General features: G+C 48.6%; 1 protein-coding gene across 6 annotated transcripts in view; it reads right to left on the bottom strand.

Moving 5' to 3' along the window:
* Positions 1–288: 288 nt before the first annotated feature.
* The window catches only part of LOC119166682 (phenoloxidase-activating factor 2), a 298,006-nt gene continuing 278,497 nt past the window's right edge, over positions 289–19,797 (bottom strand). For all 6 annotated transcript variants that reach the window (XM_037418003.2, XM_037418001.2, XM_037418002.2 and 3 more), the window contains exons 6-7: positions 8,101–8,261; positions 289–647 (exon numbers count right to left, since the gene is read on the bottom strand). In XM_037418003.2, coding sequence (XP_037273900.1) covers positions 462–647; positions 8,101–8,261 — 347 coding nt within the window. In that variant the 3' untranslated portion in view covers positions 289–461. The remainder of the gene's footprint in view (positions 648–8,100; positions 8,262–19,797) is intronic.

Genomic DNA, 19,797 nt, shown 5'->3' on the forward strand with positions numbered 1-19,797 from the left:
GATTACTTATGTATGCCTTATCCAGAATTGAAGGATACATACATAATATTGGCGTGTTGTTTTGCCTCAGATATGTCGAATAATTGCTTTTTAGTTCGACAATCACACAAGTATGAATATTAAAACTTGAATAATATTGGTAGGCGCTGCGATTGGGGTTGGATTTTGACCATTTTGGGTATCGTTTCGGCAGAGAAACATACAAGTCCACTAACAGACAGACAGCCAGACAGTCATACAGCCAGACCAAAATTTTTGTGTTGAAGGTCCATAAGAAAGACTATCATCTTTAAAACACAAAGGTGCTCAGTTTATTAAAATTATGTACAAGACTGTACTGACAATGCGCCCGTGATGATCGCGGGCCTCACATAGGTGGGTAAAGTTAGGATAAAAGAGCCAGCAGTGCGGCTAAAAACAGAGGCGTCAGAAAAAGAGAGAAATGCCTGCTTTGTGATCGATCACTTGGGGTAAAATTCAGAGATGGGGAGGCGAGTAACCTCGGAGATCCAGTCAAGGTACTTGGCAACGCGCACGTACACGCCAGGAACATCCGGTGTGCCGCAGTCTATGCCCCAGGCGACTAGGCCAGCCAAGTGGTAGCGGCCATCTGGAGTGTAGCACGACAAGGGTCCACCACCATCACCCTGCGCGAAAGTATTTTATGAACACTTGGCACCTCACAGCTAATTAAGTTAACAAAAAATGTGCATCACACTTGTAATGAAAGTGAATTCACCGACTCAATGTTGCTTCAATAATGAAGTGCTGAACACAGTTCTGAAAAAGCATTGTCTCGACGCTGTAGAATATAAACCTTTGTGGGTGATCAATATTGTCACGCTCAAGACAACATTGCGTATTAGTGCTCGTTTAGCTCAGAAGCGGCTCAGTCAACTTGTTCGTCCTGTTTTACATGAAGCCATTTGGAATTAGTCCCCCTTTTGAAAAGTATCGACCCGATTTTTGCAAGTAAAACGAAAAAAAAAATATACAACACGTGCTGACACAGGAAATCAGAGGGAGCACAGAAAAAATGAAAGGGGGCGCACCAGCACTTGCAACATGCGCTAACACGAAAACACCAACTGACAACTAGAAAAAAATATCACCACAAAATATCACTGTCACACGATAACACAACTTGAAAAGAGAGGCTACTGTGCGTAGCATGGCTCGAGTCGTATGACATGTAGTTTTGGGTCGAAGTTGTCGACGTGAAGACACTGTGCCGTCTGGTGATACTTCGTACCATACCAAGTTATACGACGTGCCAGTAACTCTATCTACGAAGTATTGGCTCAGTCGCTTTTCAGACAAGCGTGGTCGTCAAAGTCCACACCCACACTCATTCGCCAGTATTGTATGCGACATTTCGACGGCGAAGGTGGTAACGTCGCGCATCTGCGTCTTGTTGGTGATAGATGTTTACGCGAGCCAGTTGACGAGCCTCTTTGGCTTACTGCGCGTATTTCTTGGCTTCTGCAGCAAGCGCATTGCTTTTATGATACGGCAGCATAGAGTCAAGTGTGCTTCGTACGTTGCGATTTTCACCTTCTCGCCTTGTTTGTGGACGCGTCTTGCATGCGAAGGTGGCGTAGGGTTGAATAACATCGCAGGTTTTGTGCTGCACGTCTGCTATGTTCTTGTGAACAACATGTCTGCTATGGTCTTGTTGGGCCTCTTCAACAGTCTATTCGTTTGTGGATGATATACAGTTTTTCAATTAGTTGTGTAGCTCACTCCGAAAATGTCTTCCAGCATATGCGCCATAAATTGTGTTCCTCTACCTTTAATCACACATGATTGCGTGCCAAACCGTACAAAGCGTAGGAAGATGTGGTGCACGAAAAATTGCGCAACTTCAGATATTGTGCCACGGGGTGACTCCTTTGACTCAGTGTAACGGGTCATGTAATCGGTTCGCACGATAATCATTTTGTTTCCAGTGGCCGACCAAATGAAGGGCCCTAGAAGGTCCATTCCCACGAGGTCGAAGGCTGACCGTGAGGATGCATTCGGGTGGAGAAGGCCCGCAGGTTTCAAAGGTGGCGTCTTGTGACGCTAGCACAGGCGGCAGCTTTGCGCGTAGCGGCGTACCCTGGTCTAAAGTCGGGGCCAATAGGATTGCTGGCACACTCTGGCAAGAGTCCGCGAGTAGCCGAAAAGTCCCGACTTGAACTCGTCGTGGCACGCAACATGGATGTTATCCCGCATGTCGGTTGGTACAACAAGGAGAAAACCTTTGTTGCTACCGGGAGCATTTGTGTTGTAAAGGATGGTGGTGATGATATTGTTACGTGAAGGAGACTGACTCAGAGGGGTAGTCACCGATGTATTTACAGACGGTTAGGCGAGCAGCGCCAGCCACACAGATTAGCTCGTGCCAGTCTATCTGCTTCGTCTTCTTCAGCTCCATGCACTGGCACGTAGCATGACCCCCGGCGGCGGAGGCACCGTCCCGGTGCTTTAAAGGTCGTTATCTGACGCATTATTGTAGGGCTTGATCCGCGAGACGTGTACGATATCACTGGGCCGCATAGTAGATGATGATGGGCAGATGGGGCTGATCTCGTAGGTGACAGGCGTTACTTGACGCAATATACGATAGGGTCCCGTGTAATGAGACAGAAGTTTTTCGGATAGGCCCAGCCGACGATGAGGGGACCAGAGTAAAACGAGGGTACCGGGAGCGAAATGTACGTCTCTATGTTCCGCATCGTACCGACGGCATTGGTTGGTTTGCGACGCCATCAGCCGAGCGCGAGCGAGCTGACGGGCATGATCGGCTCGCGCAATCGCGTCGCGGGCATACTCGCTGGTGGACGAGGTGTGAGCTGAAATGACTGTGTCCAGTGGTAAAGTCGGCTCTCTTCCGTACAATAAGTAGAACGGCGAAAAGCCCGCTGTGTCGTGACGGGATGAATTATACGCGAAAGTTGCGTAGGGTAAGGCAAGGTCCCAGTCTCGGTGGTCGGGCGACACGTACAAAGCGAGCATATTTGTTAAAGTGCGGTTAAATCGTTCTGTAAGGCCGTTTGTTTGAGGGTGGTAAGCGGTTGTCAGTGTGTGTTGCGTCGAACAAGAACGCAGAATGTCGGCGATGACTTGGGATAAAAATGTACGGCCACGGTCTGTGAGAAGCTGTCTCGGCGCACCGTGAATCAATATAACGTCCCGTAACAAGAAGTCAGCGACGTCGGTTGCACAGCTGGTCGGTAGAGCTCGCGTAATAGCGTAGCGTGTAGCGTAGTCTGTGATAACGGCTATCCATTTGTTTCCCAATGTTGATGTGGGAAAAGGACCAAGCAGGTCTAACCCAACACGGTAAAATGGTTCCGCGGGTATGTCAATTGGTTGAAGATGGCCAGCGGGTAGCAGCGATGGTGTCTTACGACGTTGGCATAGGTCACATGTGGCGACGTATCGGCGTACCGAACGAGCAAGGCCTGGCCAGAAAAAACGGCGCCGGACGCGCTCGTACGTGCGGGATACGCCAAGGTGTCCAGCCGTGGGAGCGTCGTGAAGTTCGGTGAGAACACAGCGGCGCAAATGCTTAGGCACAACAATGAGAAGGTCGGGCCCGTCTAGTCGGAAATTGCGACGGTATAGCACACCCTTTTGAATGACAAAGTAGCGGACGGAAGCATCATTTGTGGAGGATTCCATACGGCTGATGATGTCAAGCAGCTCTGGATCACGCTTCTGTTCTTCCCCAATATTAAGGAAGTCGGACACTGACAAGATAGAGTTCTCCGTGGGCTCGTCAGTGTCCTCAGGATCGTCGACAGGGTACCGGGAGAGGCAATCGGCATCACGGTGTAGGTGGCCAGATTTGTAGACCACCGAATAGGAAAACTCTTGCAGGCGCAAAGCCCAGCGACCAAGGCGGCCTGATGGATCTTTCAGAGAGTTCAGCCAGCAGAGTGCGTGGTGGTCGGTAACTACCGAAAATGGGCGTCCGTATAGATAAGGTCGAAATTTCGCCACCGCCCATACAAGAGCTAAGCACTCACGCTCTGTTATCGAATAGTTACGTTCAGGGGCGGATAGGAGGCGGCTGGCATATGCAATAACGCAATCATGGCCATGTTGTTTCTGAGCCAGCACTGCACCAATGCCATGCCCACTTGCATCTGTACGGATTTCCGTAGGAGCAGCAGGGTTGAAGTGTGCCAGAATCGGAGGGGTAGTGAGAAGAGCGACGAGAGTCGAGAACGCAGAAGCCTCTTCGGAGCCCCATGAAAACGGGACTTCTTTCTTGAGGAGCTGCGTAAGCGGCCTCGCTATGTGCGCAAAATTTTTCACGAAGCGTCGGAAGTAGGAGCATAGTCCGATAAAGCTGCGTACATCCTTCGCAGATCGTGGTACAGGAAAGTTTTTGACGGCGCTGATTTTTGCCGGGTCTGGTTGTACACCGTTGGCGTCTACTAAATGGCCAAGCACTGTGATTTGATGGCGTCCAAAGTGACATTTGGACGAGTTGAGCTGCAGGCCAGCGCGACGGAAGATTCCCAGGATGGCTGAGAGGCGCTCTATGTGAGTTTCAAACGTTGGTGAAAAGACGATGACGTCGTCCAAGTAGCACAAACATGTGGACCATTTGAATCCTCTGAGCAGGGAGTCCATCATTCGTTCGAAGGTGGCTGGAGCGTTACAAAGGCCGAAGGGCATGACTTTGAACTGATATAGGCCATCGGGGGTGATGAATGCCGTCTTTTCACGGTCTATTTCATCTACCTCTATCTGCCAGTAGCCGGAACGAAGGTCTATGGAGGAAAAATAGTGGGACCCATAGAGGCAATCAAGCGCATCATCTATTCGTGGCAGAGGGTAGACGTCTTTTTTGGTAATTTTGTTTAGGTGTCGATAATCCACACAGAAACGCCATGCACCGTCTTTCTTGCGGACTAGCACTACAGGAGAAGCCCAAGGACTGCAAGATGGCTCAATGATGTCCTTGGCGAGCATTTTGTCGACCTCACTTTGGATGATGTGACGCTCGGCCGCCGACACCCGATATGGGCGCCTATGAATAGGATGCTCATTACCAGTGTTTATGCGGTGGCTCATGCCGGTAGCTTTCCCCAACGGACGGCCGCTGATGTCAAATACGTCGATGTAGGACAGCAGAACCCGGTGGAGCTCATCAGTCTGCTGCGGTGTTAAGTTGGAAGCGATCATCGAAGTAATAGCGCTGTCGGAGCAAGTGGCAGACTGATGTTGAGCGTGGGGTTCAGAAGGGGCGGCCATCGCGAAAACATCTACCGCATTGTCTTCTAAGGTGCAGAGCAACGCTAAAGAGATCCCTTGCGGCAAAACTTGAGGTGTCAAGCTAAAGTTGACAACTGGGAGGCACGTAGAATTTCCTGCGACGGACAGAATGGTGTGCGGTAATGTAATGCCATGGCTTATGAGAACATCGGTGATAGGGGTCAGAACATAGTCACCGTCGGGAACTGGTGGTATTGAGACGAGCTCTATGTAGGTCAGTGTCTGTGGAGGGAGGCGCGCGTGTCCCGTTGTGCAGAGGCGACTCGGCCGTTGTGTAAGAGGTTCTGTTGCGGGCAAGTGTAGACGGAGCGTACTGGTCGAACAGTCTATGAGGGCAGAATGCGCGGATAGGAAGTCGAGGCCTAAGATTACGTCGTGGGGGCATTTATCAAGGACGGTGAAGAGAACAACTGTGTGTCGATCCGCAATGCTCACACGAGCGGAGCATATTCCAACGATAGATGCTATGCCACCATCCGCAACACGGACGAACTGGGTGGTCGCAGGTGTGAGAACCTTCTTGAGCTTGCGGCGAAAATCACTCGTCATCACGGAAAGTTGGGCGCCGGTGTCGACAAGAGCAGTGACATGTAGGCCGTCTACTTGTACGTCTATGAGGTTCCGTTTTGTCGGTATCGTCAAAAGAGGATTTTCGGTCAGTCCGAGCGATGCAGCGCCACCTCTGGGGGCTGCAACGCTTAGTTTTCCGTCGGAGAACCTCGTGGGAAGGCGGGGGAAGATGATCGGCGGGGCTGTGGAGAACGAGACTGGCGACGTTGGGGGGATGGAGAGCGGGAGTAGCGGCGTTCAGAAGCAGGTTCCTGGGCAAAATGGTCGCGGCACGTAGCAATATGTTTGCTTTAACATCCAAAAATCACCCTATGATTATGAGAGACGCCGTAGTGGAGGGCTCCGGAAATATCGACCACGCGGCGTTCCTTAACGTGCACCCAAATTTGATCACACGGGCCTACAGCATTTCCACCTCTATTGGAAATGCACACGCCGCAGCCGGGATTCAATCCCACACCTTTGGTTCACCAGCCGAGCACCTTAGCCACTAGACCACCACGGTGGGGTATCTTGTAAAGGATGCCACTCCTTAGGCTAAAGGCAATATTTTGCGAGCAATGCGCTGAGGAACGTGAAGATTTCGGTCATCTAAGGATTCGATATGAGGGCAAGACTGCTGCTCGCTGACTATACAAAGTCAGAATCGCTAACGGCTCACAATTTGAAAAATATAGACGACAAGGCCGATGTGAAGGCTGCTTTCTCTGCCCCGTAGAAGCTTTCAGTTCTTTGTGCACGTGTAAATGCGCATTCTGCTCTCCATCCACAGTAAGTATATAACGTTTTAACTACAAGAGACTGGCCCTGCGTTCGAAACCCACTTTGACAACCCTCCTCCAGCGGAGGAGGGTTGTGTGCACTGCGGCCGCGAGAACATGCATTGCTACGGTCACCGCTTGAATAAAACCAGCTAAACTCCGCAAAGTTACGACATTTGTGATTAAAGGCGCCCCTCTTCTGTACTTTCCCTCCTCCGACCTCTCCGCGGATGGTGCTGCGTTGGTATTGGCCAGATGCAATTAAAAGAACCACTCACAGCGTTCGTTTGTTTAGAGTTGCTCTCAATTACCATTTTTGCTCTTGAACGGGCTTGCTGGTGTACAGCGCATATTTTTTATGAATACGAACTTGTCCTTCTGTGAGCGTTGTGCTGTGAAATGTTTCAATCAACAATGACGTCGTCACTGGTTGCCATGGGTGGCGGTTTCCCCTTCCGTTGCAAGAACACATTCAGTGACGACCGAAAGCTTCATATGATACCACACCCGTAAAGCAGAAGTTGTGAAAAATGCATGGTTCCATAGAATCAAAAGTGAGAACATGACAATGATATTTTACAGGAGAAGCTGTTATGAGATCAGAACTCTGATGACACACGGCGCCATGATTGTGCGCCGCCACTTCTGACGATGTATGTATCTACTATCACACGAAATATTGAAAACACACAGCATATATTTGGAGTGAATGATGATGAGTGGGCCTAGGCGTCCGTCAGTCTCCCATGATTCCGTCCGTCCTTTGCGTCTGTACGTGCAACCGTCCCATCCGTGTTATTGTCCATCCAGTGAATACTACCAGCTCGCATCTTTTCATCATGCATCGATCATATACAAGTACCGCTATCGAGCAGACATCTTAAAGACTAGACAAGAGGTCGCTACTACAACATACTACAAAGCCAGGACGCACAACCCACGGCATAAGGAGCTTCGCCGCTAGAAAGAAAACAAAGTGAAAACACCAAGGACATAATTATGCTCAAACTCATGTCTGCTGCTTGCCAGCTCAGTATTCTGCCACTGAGCCACGCGGGTTCTTGGGACTTCTTTGCAGACTTGCCTTAAATAAGCTTGATGTCGGGAAAGGATTCACGCTAATATGAGCAGTAAAGCGCTTCCGAACAGCAAAGGAACAACCTGGCATTACACAATGCGAACAGCATAACTATTGTGCCGTCAACTGCTCCGACTGATTGCAAAAGCTTCTTGATCACCTATGAAGTTGATCTTGCTCGAACAGCACACACAAGACGAAAACGAAGGAAAATAACACAGACCAGTGCTTATCTGTGCTCTTTTTCCTTCCTCCTCTTCTGCACGTATTTAACATTTACCATTTACAAAACCTTAACCTGCGCCCAGAACGCAGTTGAATATGCAGATGCGGTCGGTTATGAGTTCAAGCGCTCGGCTGACATACAGTTGTTACAAGTCTGTCCTAGGCACACTGTTCAGAGTTTTGACTACCTACCTTGCAGGAGTCAACACCATCCTCTGTGCCGGCGCAGATGAACCCTTCATGAAGACGGAAATAGCGGCCCAGCCTCGTCTGGCGTAGGAGGTTTTGGCACATCGGGTTGTCAATCACAGGCACAGTCACCTCCTTCATGATGTTCGCGAACTTCCCCGTGCCTGCGATCGTAGAATGTTTTAGTACCCCGACTCACGAACGGTCTGTCCCGCTGCTTCGATAACAGACCTAGCTGCTTCGAAAGTTAACTGTTGCCTGCAGTAATTGGCGCAGAATGGACAAGGAAGGAAAACAAGGACACGCAAACTACGAAAGAGCTGTCATTTTTTTGACAACACAGTCAACAGCAGTAACTTTGATCTTTTTTGTGCAGTATATTTTGTGTTTTGTCACGTCTGATAAACGTTTTTCCCTTAAAGAAATCGACAGCACTTCGTTTCCTTTCTTGTTCCTTGTGCGTTTTGTGCTAGTTTTTTAAGCCCGATCTTAAACTTCTTCAATATTACCGCTTGTAAGCACTGGCAAATCGTTGAAAGCTACAAGTTTCATTCGCTGGCACCTTTTACATACGAGTACTTGCATAGGCGTATGCACGGGTTGGGGAGGAACTGCCACATACCTTCGCTTCCCCCTGAATAGGAACTCTGTGTTCGTCTATCTCAGTTGTATTGTCTTCCCAGACACATAGCTATGTTGACAGACCTGTTGGGTTTAGAGACCTGCTTTTTCACTTTGAAAGCCCGAAAAATAGGTAATAACAAAACAACTGAAAATAAGGTTCTTCAGTTTCCAGCTGATCTTACCTCGTGTAGCCGGCAAGAGGTGGTCTCTAATAGGTGGCGTTAATTACCGTCTCTTCGAGCTGCTAAGATGCAAGTCAGTGTCAAGGAGGAAATGCTTTGACGTTTTTATTGACCTATTGAAATAAATAACTGAAAAACATTTTAGGTGATGCTAACTCTAAACTTTAAGGTTGTTTTTGGCTTTCTTCTTATACAGTAAAAGCTCGTTAATTCGACACCCGTTAATTCGGAAATTCAAATAATTCGGACGGCTCTATTGGTCCCGGCCAAAGTGCATGTTAATCTATGGGACCAAACCTTCGTTATTTCGTTGGAATTCGGCTCCGCACCGCTTAATTCAGACAAATGCTGACGGCTGCTGCTACACAAAAGTGTGATAAAGCAGCGCTGGCACCACTGGAGTGAAACCGAAACCTGAGTGGCAACACCATCATCAGCATCAACTAGTGGCCATCATCATCAACTTGTGGGGGCGATCGCAGCGTCACCGAACGTCGGCGTCTTCTTTCTTCTCCACTCAGCGCCTCCGACGCCATTTTCCCTTGTGTTGTCGTGTCGGAACCATCTATTCTTGCGGAGTTCTCTTTTTCTTTCATTGTGACCGTATTTGCATGCCACCACCTTCGTGCGCTACAGTGATGGCAACGCCGAAAAAGCGGCAGAACTACGACGCGAAGAACTTGGCGACTAAAGTGAAAATTTTGGAAGCACTGAAAAACGGCGAATCGCGACAGCAGGTTATGACCAAGTACAACGTGAAATAGAGCACGTTGGGAACGTACGTGAAAAATGAACAACAGATTCGACAAGCCTTCGAAAACGAGAAGTTTCACGCCTCTAGAAAGCAGTTGCTAATCGCAGCTCATCCCCAGCTCGAAGAAGCTTTGCTCTGGTAGATTACTGACTGTCGCAACGCGCATCTGCCTTTGAGCGGACCTTTCTTCATGGCGCAAGGTGAGAAGTACGCTGCAATGATGAACATTGAATTGTTAAAAGCGTCAGAAGCGTGGTTTGCGAGGTTTCGAGAGAGACACGAACTTGTCTTCAGGAGTGTGTGTGGCGAAAAGGCCAGTGTTGACGAAAGCGTGACCACCGAGTGGAGAAATGTGAAGCTGCTGGAGCACATCGCCGCATATGAACCACGTGACGTGTTCAATGCAGATGAAACTGCTCTATTTTTCAGAGCTCTGCCCGACAAGACGGTGACTTTCAAAGGGGACGCGTACATTGGTGGCAAGAAGTGCAAGCAAAGGATAACTGTGCTTCTTGCCGCCAATATGACTGGCACGAAGCGCTTGCCAATACTTGTCGTCGGGAAGGCGCTTAAGCCACGTTGTTTTAAGAACGTCGAAAGCCTCCCTGTCAAGTACACAGCACACAGGAAGGCATGGATGACATCGGACATTTTTCGCGGCTGGCTGCAGCAGTTGGACCGGCACTTCACGTCGAAGGACCGCAAGATAATTATGGTTGTTGAGAACTGCAGTGCCCATAACTGTACAGTCGAACTGAAGAGCATCAAAGTAGTTTTTTTGCTGCCAAACACTACGTCTGCTCTTCAGGCGATGGACCAGGGTATCATTCGCTACGTGAAGTCTAAGTACTGCAAGCACCTGCTAGAGCGAATGATCCTATACTCAGAAGCTGGAAAGTTGTATCAAGTGGACTTACTCAGCGCAGTGTTTGGCTCTGCTGCCACGCATCCCACCCGCGCATCCTGATCGGAGTTTGTTATCGCGCTCCTAGTACTGACAGTTCTTTTTCACGTCTGCTTCATGAAAATTTGAACCAACTAAGAACGACCCACCCAAATAGTCCTATATTGTTATTTTGCGACTTTAATTTTCCCAGTATAGATTGGTCTGATACTGCTTCTATGTCATCAAAAAATACCCCCCCCCCCCTGGCGAGTTCATCAACACTTGCCTCACCTTCGGATTGTCCCAACTGGTCTCTCAGCCCACGCGTGTTACCGACCACTCGTCTAACATATTAGATCTTGTTTTAACTCCACACCCTAAGAACGTCTCCCCTATCACCTACCTGCGTGGCCTGAGTGATCATTTGGTTGTGCATGCCTCATTCTCATGCAGTTTACACACAAGTAAAAAAAACCAGAAAAACACTTACGTTGTACGATAAAGAGGATTACGACAGCATGAACCGGGATTTATCAACGTTGTTTGAAAATTTTTCAGCCAGCTTTGCGCAGCGTTCACTTGAATCCAACTGACTTCTTTTTAAATGAGAGATGCAACGCCTAATACGCCTTTATATTCCTACTAAAACGATATCGGAACGCCCGAGTTCTCCATGGTTTAATACATCCCTTGAACGCTTAAACAATAAGAAAAAGCGATTATTCCGGGCAGCTAAAAATTCTAACACGAATCAAGCCTGGCAAAAGTATTACACCGCTGAAAACGATTACAAATCCTCAGCCGCCCACGCTAAACAAAGTTTCTTCTCTGTCACATTACCCTCTATGCTACGCACTGATCCAAAGCGCTTCTGGAAAACGATTAATCCCAGTGCATCTAACCCTGTTTCCCTGTGCGATAGCTCTGAACTCCTTATTCCAGACCGTGAAGTACCAGATATATTAAACAGCGCATTTAGCGCTCTTTTTACACGTGAACCCTTGAATGACCTTCCTACTGTCCCTTCTTGTGATAACCCCCCCCCCCCCCATGCCGAGTATTATGTTTGAACCACAAGGCATAGTGAAAGTAATTGACTCGCTGAAAAATTCATCATCAGTTGGTATTGATGGTATCAATGCTAAAGTGCTAGAAAACACCAAATGCATGAGCAGCTTGTTTCTCTCACTCATTTTTCAACAGGAGACCACTCGTGGTGTCGCCACGAGTGGTCTCCTGGCCGATCAAGAGAGAGAAACGAAAAAAAAAGGAAGGCAGGGAGGTTAACCAGATGCTAATATCCGGTATGCTACCCTACAAAAAAAAGAATGAAAAGACCGATCAAGAGATTATTAATGATGTCACGGGCGCCCATGAAGACCACGATTCCGACGAATAATCATGCGAGGAGATACAGCCGCGACCTCATCGCACCTCACGGGAAGTCTCGGAGACGCTGTTAATATTAGAGGACGCTTCACTGACAGCTTGCGTGCTGTTGGCCATTTGGAACAGTTAGAAAAGAAAAATTGTGATGTCAGCCGGAATCTGCGCGAAAACGCACACGAAAGTTACAAAATACTTCAACAAATAAAGGTATGATTCTGCAGCTTGATTTTAAATGTTGTTTTCCCTGTTCATTCGTTAATTCAGCATTTGGTTAATTCGGACAGTTCTTCCGGTCCCGTGAAATCCGAATTAACGAGCTTTTACTGTACATTCTTGATGTGCTGAGAGGCAATTCTATCGTGCTAGGTGCCGAACTAATTGCGTTTGGCAGGTAGTGAGAAAACAGCAGCATGGAACGGCTGGAAGCCAGACGTGCTGTTAGGTAGCAAAGCAATGCAAAAATTATTCGAGCGTGAGTGTCAAGAGCGAATTCCAGGGCGAACTCCAGAGGGCGAACTCCACAAGGTTTATTTTTAAAAAATGAAGTCGTTTCAGTCAGAGGAAGCGGCTGGGTTTTCTACTGCAAGCCGGTGCGCCGTGGCGAATGAACCCGGTCTCTAGACGACTCTCCCTCTTCCTTTCTTCATGATCCAGCCTAATAGCATAGTTTAGGTGAAAGCAAAGCCCAGTCCAGCAGCGTTTAAAAGTTCCCTTTAAGGACGCGTTGTTCGAATAAAATTAGCAACCTGTCCTTTCCCCGCCACCCTTGTAGGTGATGCAGCACCACGGTTACCAGTGCTTTTTTCACTAGATTTAGCTTGTTTTCTGCTAGCAGCTAGCCCACATAGTTGCCAACTAAACTACCAGCAAAGCCGAGCTTGTTGATTTAAAATACAGCGGTTTTTTTAACTACAGTATCAAAAAATGCCTAAATACAATTCAAAATTTTCTGCGAGTCGTGTTTGGGAAGGTTTTGGCGATTTTTATTGCGCGTTTTTGAATTACCGATCTCCGAGAGAATACGTCAAATGTCATGCCATTTTGTAATGAAGAGGTTATGTGCAGAGATGCATCAGGAAAAAAGGCGTTCTGCGCAATGATGCTACTCTGGTCTGATGCCGAAGTACAACATGATTTCAGTTAGGTCAATAATGGAAAGTTCAAGCTCTGATACAAAATTACAATACCCACGGCCAATGCCCATCTGACTATGTGCGCATGGCTAAAATTGCATAAGCAGTACTGCCATGAATATGTATTTTTATTGTCAGTACTTACAAACCTAGGACCAAAGGCGGTCTATATTGACCGCCTCTGGAAAGTCTGAGAAGCGCCAGCCTAAGCATAGAAGGTGTGACATTTTAGAACTTTTGTTGATCTCCACATGCAGATAAATGTAGGCTTTAGAGATTGGTTGTGTATATAACGTCACAAAAATATGATAGCCGACATTCAATTGTTCTCTAAACGAGTGGATGTGTAGTATTATATAGTCTAGCTGCTTATTCGATCATCAGGAATAAGGCTGGAGAGTTCAACGTGGGATGCATAAAAGTCGGCGCCCACAAACAATGATCAGTTGATTGACGGCAGGCACTCTCTTCGCTGCTATCAATGCCAGTGTGTACTACTCTAGTTGTACTTTCCATGTCCTGGCCCCATGGTCAGCCCAACAAACAGTCATCTTGGAGGGCTGTGTTCGTTAACATCGCGACACATGTGACAATATATAATATCACGCGGTCATGACGCGGATGAAGACAGCAGTATAAATGTTCGGAAAAAACTCTAAAAGGTCGAACTTGTGGCTGGTAAACAGGAAGTCACATTACAGCAACACACTGGAGCTGATAGTGGTGAACTGAGCGTTGGCAGTCAATCAACTGACAAACTGCGATGCATGTCCGCATTTGTACACGTGCCGTCTACTGGAACCTACGCGGCCGCTAGCGATAACGCTGGAACATAACAATTTAACGCTTCCGTAGTGCGCGTAATCACATCGGAATGTTCTACGGTTACCTCTATGGCTCTTTGGTCAATCGGCATGTTTCCTCAAGACAGCACTAACACGTGTAATGGGGCAATAACAATGCTTGAGAGTGGAGCGTAGTACATGTATTATGCATATATATGAAGCAAAGAAGTGTATATCTAATGGCTCGTTTTGGTTCTTATTAGACACAATAATAATATCCAACAGACAACAATGCAAGAAAAGTATTGGGGAAGGTATTGAACCTAACTGTAATGTAAATGTGAAGAAAGAAAAGTGGATCAAAGATAACTTGTCGTGGGCAGAACCGATCCAATAACCACCGAATAACGCGTTCAATGCTCTAACAACTGAGCTGCCACGGCGGCTATCCTCCTCTTCATTGTACTATTTGGTATATATAAATATATACGTGGGAGTGCCGGTCAGCACCACCAGCAGCCGCGGTGGCGGCGAGTGTGGAACACCCTTTATCAGCACGTTGGACATCAAGTAGCACGTGAACCTCTTGCGAGCTGGCAGCCGACCAATATTCCTCCTTGTACTACTTAAAGACATCAAGTATGCCATCACGAGACCCTCAATATTGAATGAAGGAATATATATATATATATATATATATATATATATATATATATATATATATATATATATATATTGTAGGCATCTATTATGCGCTTCATACTCATCTGAACAGCAGTCAATCATCATCATATGTTCTGGCTGACAATCATCATCTGCTTGGCACGAGCGCTTCTTTGTCGGGTCCGTTGCGCTTGTTCGTTCCCGAGTTCACGGCCAATAAACCTCGCTACAACCGAGTCGTCATACGTGGTGGAGGTGGATTGACGTTCCCAGTACCTCTAATTACAACGCCTACTCGCTGGAGCTCCGTTCAGGCCGCCGCTTGGACCCTCAGTGCGCCAACATGTCTCAGAGTGAGTGGGTGGATGCCCTTTCGGCTCCCGTCTCTGCGCCGCAAGCCGTCACTGCGCCGCAAGCCCCTCCTCTTTACATCGTAAACCACCAGCGTGACCCTCCGATCTTCGCTGGTCTCCTCGGCGAAGATGTGGAGGACTGGCTCGATAACTACGAGCGGGTAAGCGCAACTAATCACTGGGACGACTATAACAAGCTCCGCCGAGTATCGCTTTATCTCACGGGCGTTGCCAAGACATGGTTCTTGAACCATGAGATCGACCTCACCGACTGGACTGCCTTCAAGCAGCAGCTTCGCCAAGTATTCGGCACGCCAGCCGTTCGATCCGCTCTAGCGAGGAGGGCCCTAGATACTCGCCAACAACATCCCGGCGAGTCATACACATCTTATATCGAGGATGTCCTTGCGCTTTGCCGGCGCGTCAATTCTTCGATGTCCGAGTCGGACAAACTGCGCCACATCCTGAAGGGCATCGGAAGCATTGCCTACAATGCCCTTGTTGCCCAGAATCCTTCTACTGTCACGGACGTCGTCTCTACGTGTCAGCGCCTCGACGAACTTGATTCTGTTCGCCTTCAGTCGGGCAATAGTGAACACCGTACCGCAGACCGGGACCTGCGTGACATGATACGGGAGATCATACGAGAAGAACTTCAATCAATGGGCATCTCACAACCTTCTCCATCTGTCACACAGCCTTCAAGCATGGCCCTCCGTGACATCGTAAGGGAGGAATTAACATCATTCACCGGTCCAGCCTACGTCCAGCCACCTCCGTCTAGCCCTCCAACGTACGCGCAAGTTGCGGCCGCGCCTCCTCGCAACGTAAACTCTACTTCACCGCTGCCATCATTCACGCCGGTTGCTGCTGCACCACCGGTCCACTTCCGGCCAATCCCACCCGACCCTCCGTCAGTCCACTTGAGTGCGCTATCTCCCGGTGTGCCAAACGACCTCTACTACCCGCCTTGGCGCCCGTCTCGCCCAACATGCTTTTACTGTGGATATCGTGGCCATATATCGCGCTTCTGCCGCAAGCGCCAGCAGGACGAGCGTCGCGGGTACGACATGCGCGAACGGGACTTTTCCAGAGGGGATTCTTATGCTCGGCGTTATTCATCTGGACAGCAGCGGTCTATCTCCGCCCGCGTCGACTGAGACGCGGAACACTTACCGTTCAAGCCGACGCCGATCACCTTCGCCCTTTCGTCGCTCCTCCTCTCCTCTTCGGCCAGCCTCGTTTACTACTGATAACCAGTCGGAAAACTAAATGATGCAGTTTTCGGAGGAGAAACTGCATGTAACAGTAGGACTCATATTCCTCCAGCACGCCCGTTCAACATGGTTTCTGTTACGGTGGAAGGAGTTCTCGTGGACGCTTTGGTGGACACCGGTGCTACAGTTTCTGTGATTAGGTATGATTTGTGCAAACGCCTGAAGAAAGTAATGACACCTTATAATGGACCCAATCTAGTCGAAGCCCAGGGGAACGCTATCCGCCCTTTTGCTCTTTGTACTGCTCGTGTGTTTATTGATGACATTTTGCATTACATCGAGTTCACTGTGCTTACCCGGTGCTCTCACCAGCTAATTCTAGGGTGGGACTTCCTATCTTCTTCTTCAGCCGCTATATGTTGTGGTGAACGGATTCTGCACCTAACTAATACGGACTCCATGTTCGACGAAGGCGTCTACAAGCCTCTACGCCTGTTCGCTCGTGAAGATCTCGAACTACCGCCACACCAAGAACGAATTGTGACCCTGATCTCTAAGGACATCGACCACGGTGACGTCTTGGTGTCCCCTTCGTCGACTTGCGTCGCAAAAGGCATAGCACTTGCATCAGGTGTCGTACGCTTTCACCATGGCTCCGCGCTCGTCATTGCTACGAATGCAACGCCAGAAAAAGTTCTCCTGCCAGAGGGCACTGCAGTAGCCTGTGTTGTGGATGCTGAGCCTGTCAGCGTCACGCCACTTAACCCTACCTCTACCAACGACCGTTCTATGAGTAAGCCTGCCTCATCCTCTCCCTTCACAGCTCTTATCAGTGATGACTTAACAGCTATGCAGGCGCAGCAGTTGCTTGCGTTATTAACGAAACACGCCGATTCTTTCGACACCTGCTCTTCAACGTTGGGCCGAACTACCACTGCAGCGCATCGCATTCAGACGGAGGGAACATCTATTGTACATCGCCGCCCGTACCGCGTGTCTCTCGCTGAGCGAAAAATCATCGAGGAAAACGTCGCTGACATGCTCCAACGAGAAATAATTCGTCCATCAACTAGCCCTTGGTCATCCCCTGTTGTTTTGGTACGGAAAAAAGATGGCTCCGTGCGCTTTTGCGTTGATTACCGGGCACTTAACAACATCACACGCAAGGACGTATACCCCATGCCACGCATCGACGACGCCCTTGATTCACTGCAAGGCGCCGAATACTTTTCAAGCCTTGATTTGCGTTCGGGATATTGGCAAATTCCCATGCACGATGACGACAAAGAAAAAACGGCATTTGCAACCCCCGATGGCCTATACGAATTTAACGTGATGCCTTTCGGGCTCTGCAATGCGCCCGCGACGTTTAAACGCATGATCGACACCGTCCTGCGTGGTCTCAAATGGAAGACGTGTCTCTGCTACCTTGATGACATTATCATCTTTTCATCAACGTTTTCTCAGCACCTGAGCCGCTTGGATGACGTCCTAACATGCCTCGCCGGTGCGGGTCTGCAGCTCAACACTAAGAAGTGCCGTTTCGCCACCAAATCCATCAAGGTTCTCGGTCATGTCGTCAGCAAGGACGGTATTCGCCCTGACCCCGAAAAGATCGCTGCCGTCCTTCGATTTCCATGCCCCACAAGACTTAAGGATTTGCGAAGTTTTCTTGGCCTCGCATCATATTTTCGTCGCTTCATACAAAATTTCGCTTCAATAGCTGCGCCACTTCACAAACTACTTGCATCTAATGCACCCTTTGTGTGGTCCGAGGAATGCCAGTCGGCGTTTCACCTATTGAAGAAAGCTTTGACGTCAGAACCTGTACTCTGCTATTTTGATGACACCGCCCCAACACTCCTGCATACCGACGCCAGCGGCTGCGGTATAGGTGCTGTTCTTCTCCAACGCGATAACTCTGGACGGGAAAGGGTCATCGCATATGCTAGCCGAGTGCTAACTTCTACCGAAAAAAACTATACCATCACTGAGCAGGAGTGCCTCGCTGTGGTTTGGTCCATACAAAAGTTCCGTCCTTATCTGTACGGCCGTCAATTCACCATCGTAACGGACCACCACGCCTTATGCTGGCTTTCGACAATGAAGAACTTGTCCGGACGCTTGGGTCGTTGGATTTTACGCCTACAGGAGTATCAGTTTGAGATTATTTATAAATCGGGCAAAAAACATCAAGACGCCGACGCTCTTTCTCGTTGCCCACTACCTACAGCGTCGTTCGACACTCCAGCTGCCACCTCCAACGACACCAGTGCGGACGTGACTCCCACTTCAGTTGCCTTGCTCGCCTCGCTGTACCAACCGCCAATCGACGATGAACAACCCTTCAGTTCTCACCAGCAGGCTGACCCGTATTGTCGGCGCATTATAGACCACCTTTCAGGAGCTACGCGTCCACCCAATGCACGCCTTCGTCGACAACTCGAGCACTTCAAGTTTCAGGACGGTGTGCTGTATCGTCACATATATCATCCTGACGTCACACGCTGGGTACCTGTTCTGCCACGCGCTCTTCAACATCATGTACTTAACGCCTTTCATGACGATTTGACTGCTGGCCACCTAGGCTTTCACAAAACCTACGACCGCATTCGAAGCCGCTTTTATTGGCCTGGGATTTCTACCAGCGTAGCAAAGTACGTGGGTTCCTGCTCTCCATGCCAACTTCGCAAACTTCCGACATCTCCCCCGGCTGGTCAGTTACAGCCAATGACGTGCCCTACAACACCTTTCGAGGTCGTCGGTGTCGATCTTTATGGACCCCTTCCTGTTACTGGTGCTGGAAATAGATGGATAGTCACCGCCGTAGACCATATGACACGCTACGCCGAGACAACTTCAGTAGCTACTGGTTCAGCATCGGAAGTTGCTGACTTCGTCCTTCAGGCCATAATACTACGTCATGGTGCACCTCGTGTACTTCTGAGTGACCGTGGAAAGGTGTTCTTATCACAGCTTTTAGGTGAAGTTCTTCGCGTTTCTGGTACCACAAACAAGATGGCGTCTAGCTACCATCCTCAAACAAATGGTCTGACCGAGAGATTTCATCGAACCCTTGCCGACATGATAGCCGTATACATTCAACCGGATCACAGAAACTGGGATAAACTTCTACCGTTCCTCACTTTCGCCTACAACACCGCTGTTCAGCGCACAACAGGCTACTCACCGTTTTATCTCGTTTACGGACGTTCACCTACTTTCTTTATCGATGTTTCCTTCTTCACCAGCAATGGCCCTACATCACCATCTTCTTGCGAAGAATATATTTCTCGCCTTGCCGAGTGCCGCCAGCGCGCTCGCAGGAACACGGAAGCTACGCAACAAGCAAGGAAGGCCGTCTACGACACCTCTCATCGTGTGGTATCATTCCGACCGGGTGACGAGGTGCTGCTATTGACACCAATTCGCATCTATTATGACACCAGGCATCTATTATGCGCTTCATACTCATCTGAACAGCAGTCAATCATCATCATATGTTCTGGCTGACAATCATCATCTGCTTGGCACGAGCGCTTCTTTGTCGGGTCCGTTGCGCTTGTTCGTTCCCGAGTTCACGGCCAATAAACCTCGCTACAACCGAGTCGTTATAATATATATATATATATATATATATATATATATATATATATATATATATATATATATATATATATATATATATATATATATATATAGATATATAGATAT

The sequence above is a fragment of the Rhipicephalus microplus genome, unplaced genomic scaffold (genome assembly GCF_043290135.1).
Source record: "Rhipicephalus microplus isolate Deutch F79 unplaced genomic scaffold, USDA_Rmic scaffold_16, whole genome shotgun sequence".
NCBI classification, from domain to species: domain Eukaryota; kingdom Metazoa; phylum Arthropoda; class Arachnida; order Ixodida; family Ixodidae; genus Rhipicephalus; species Rhipicephalus microplus.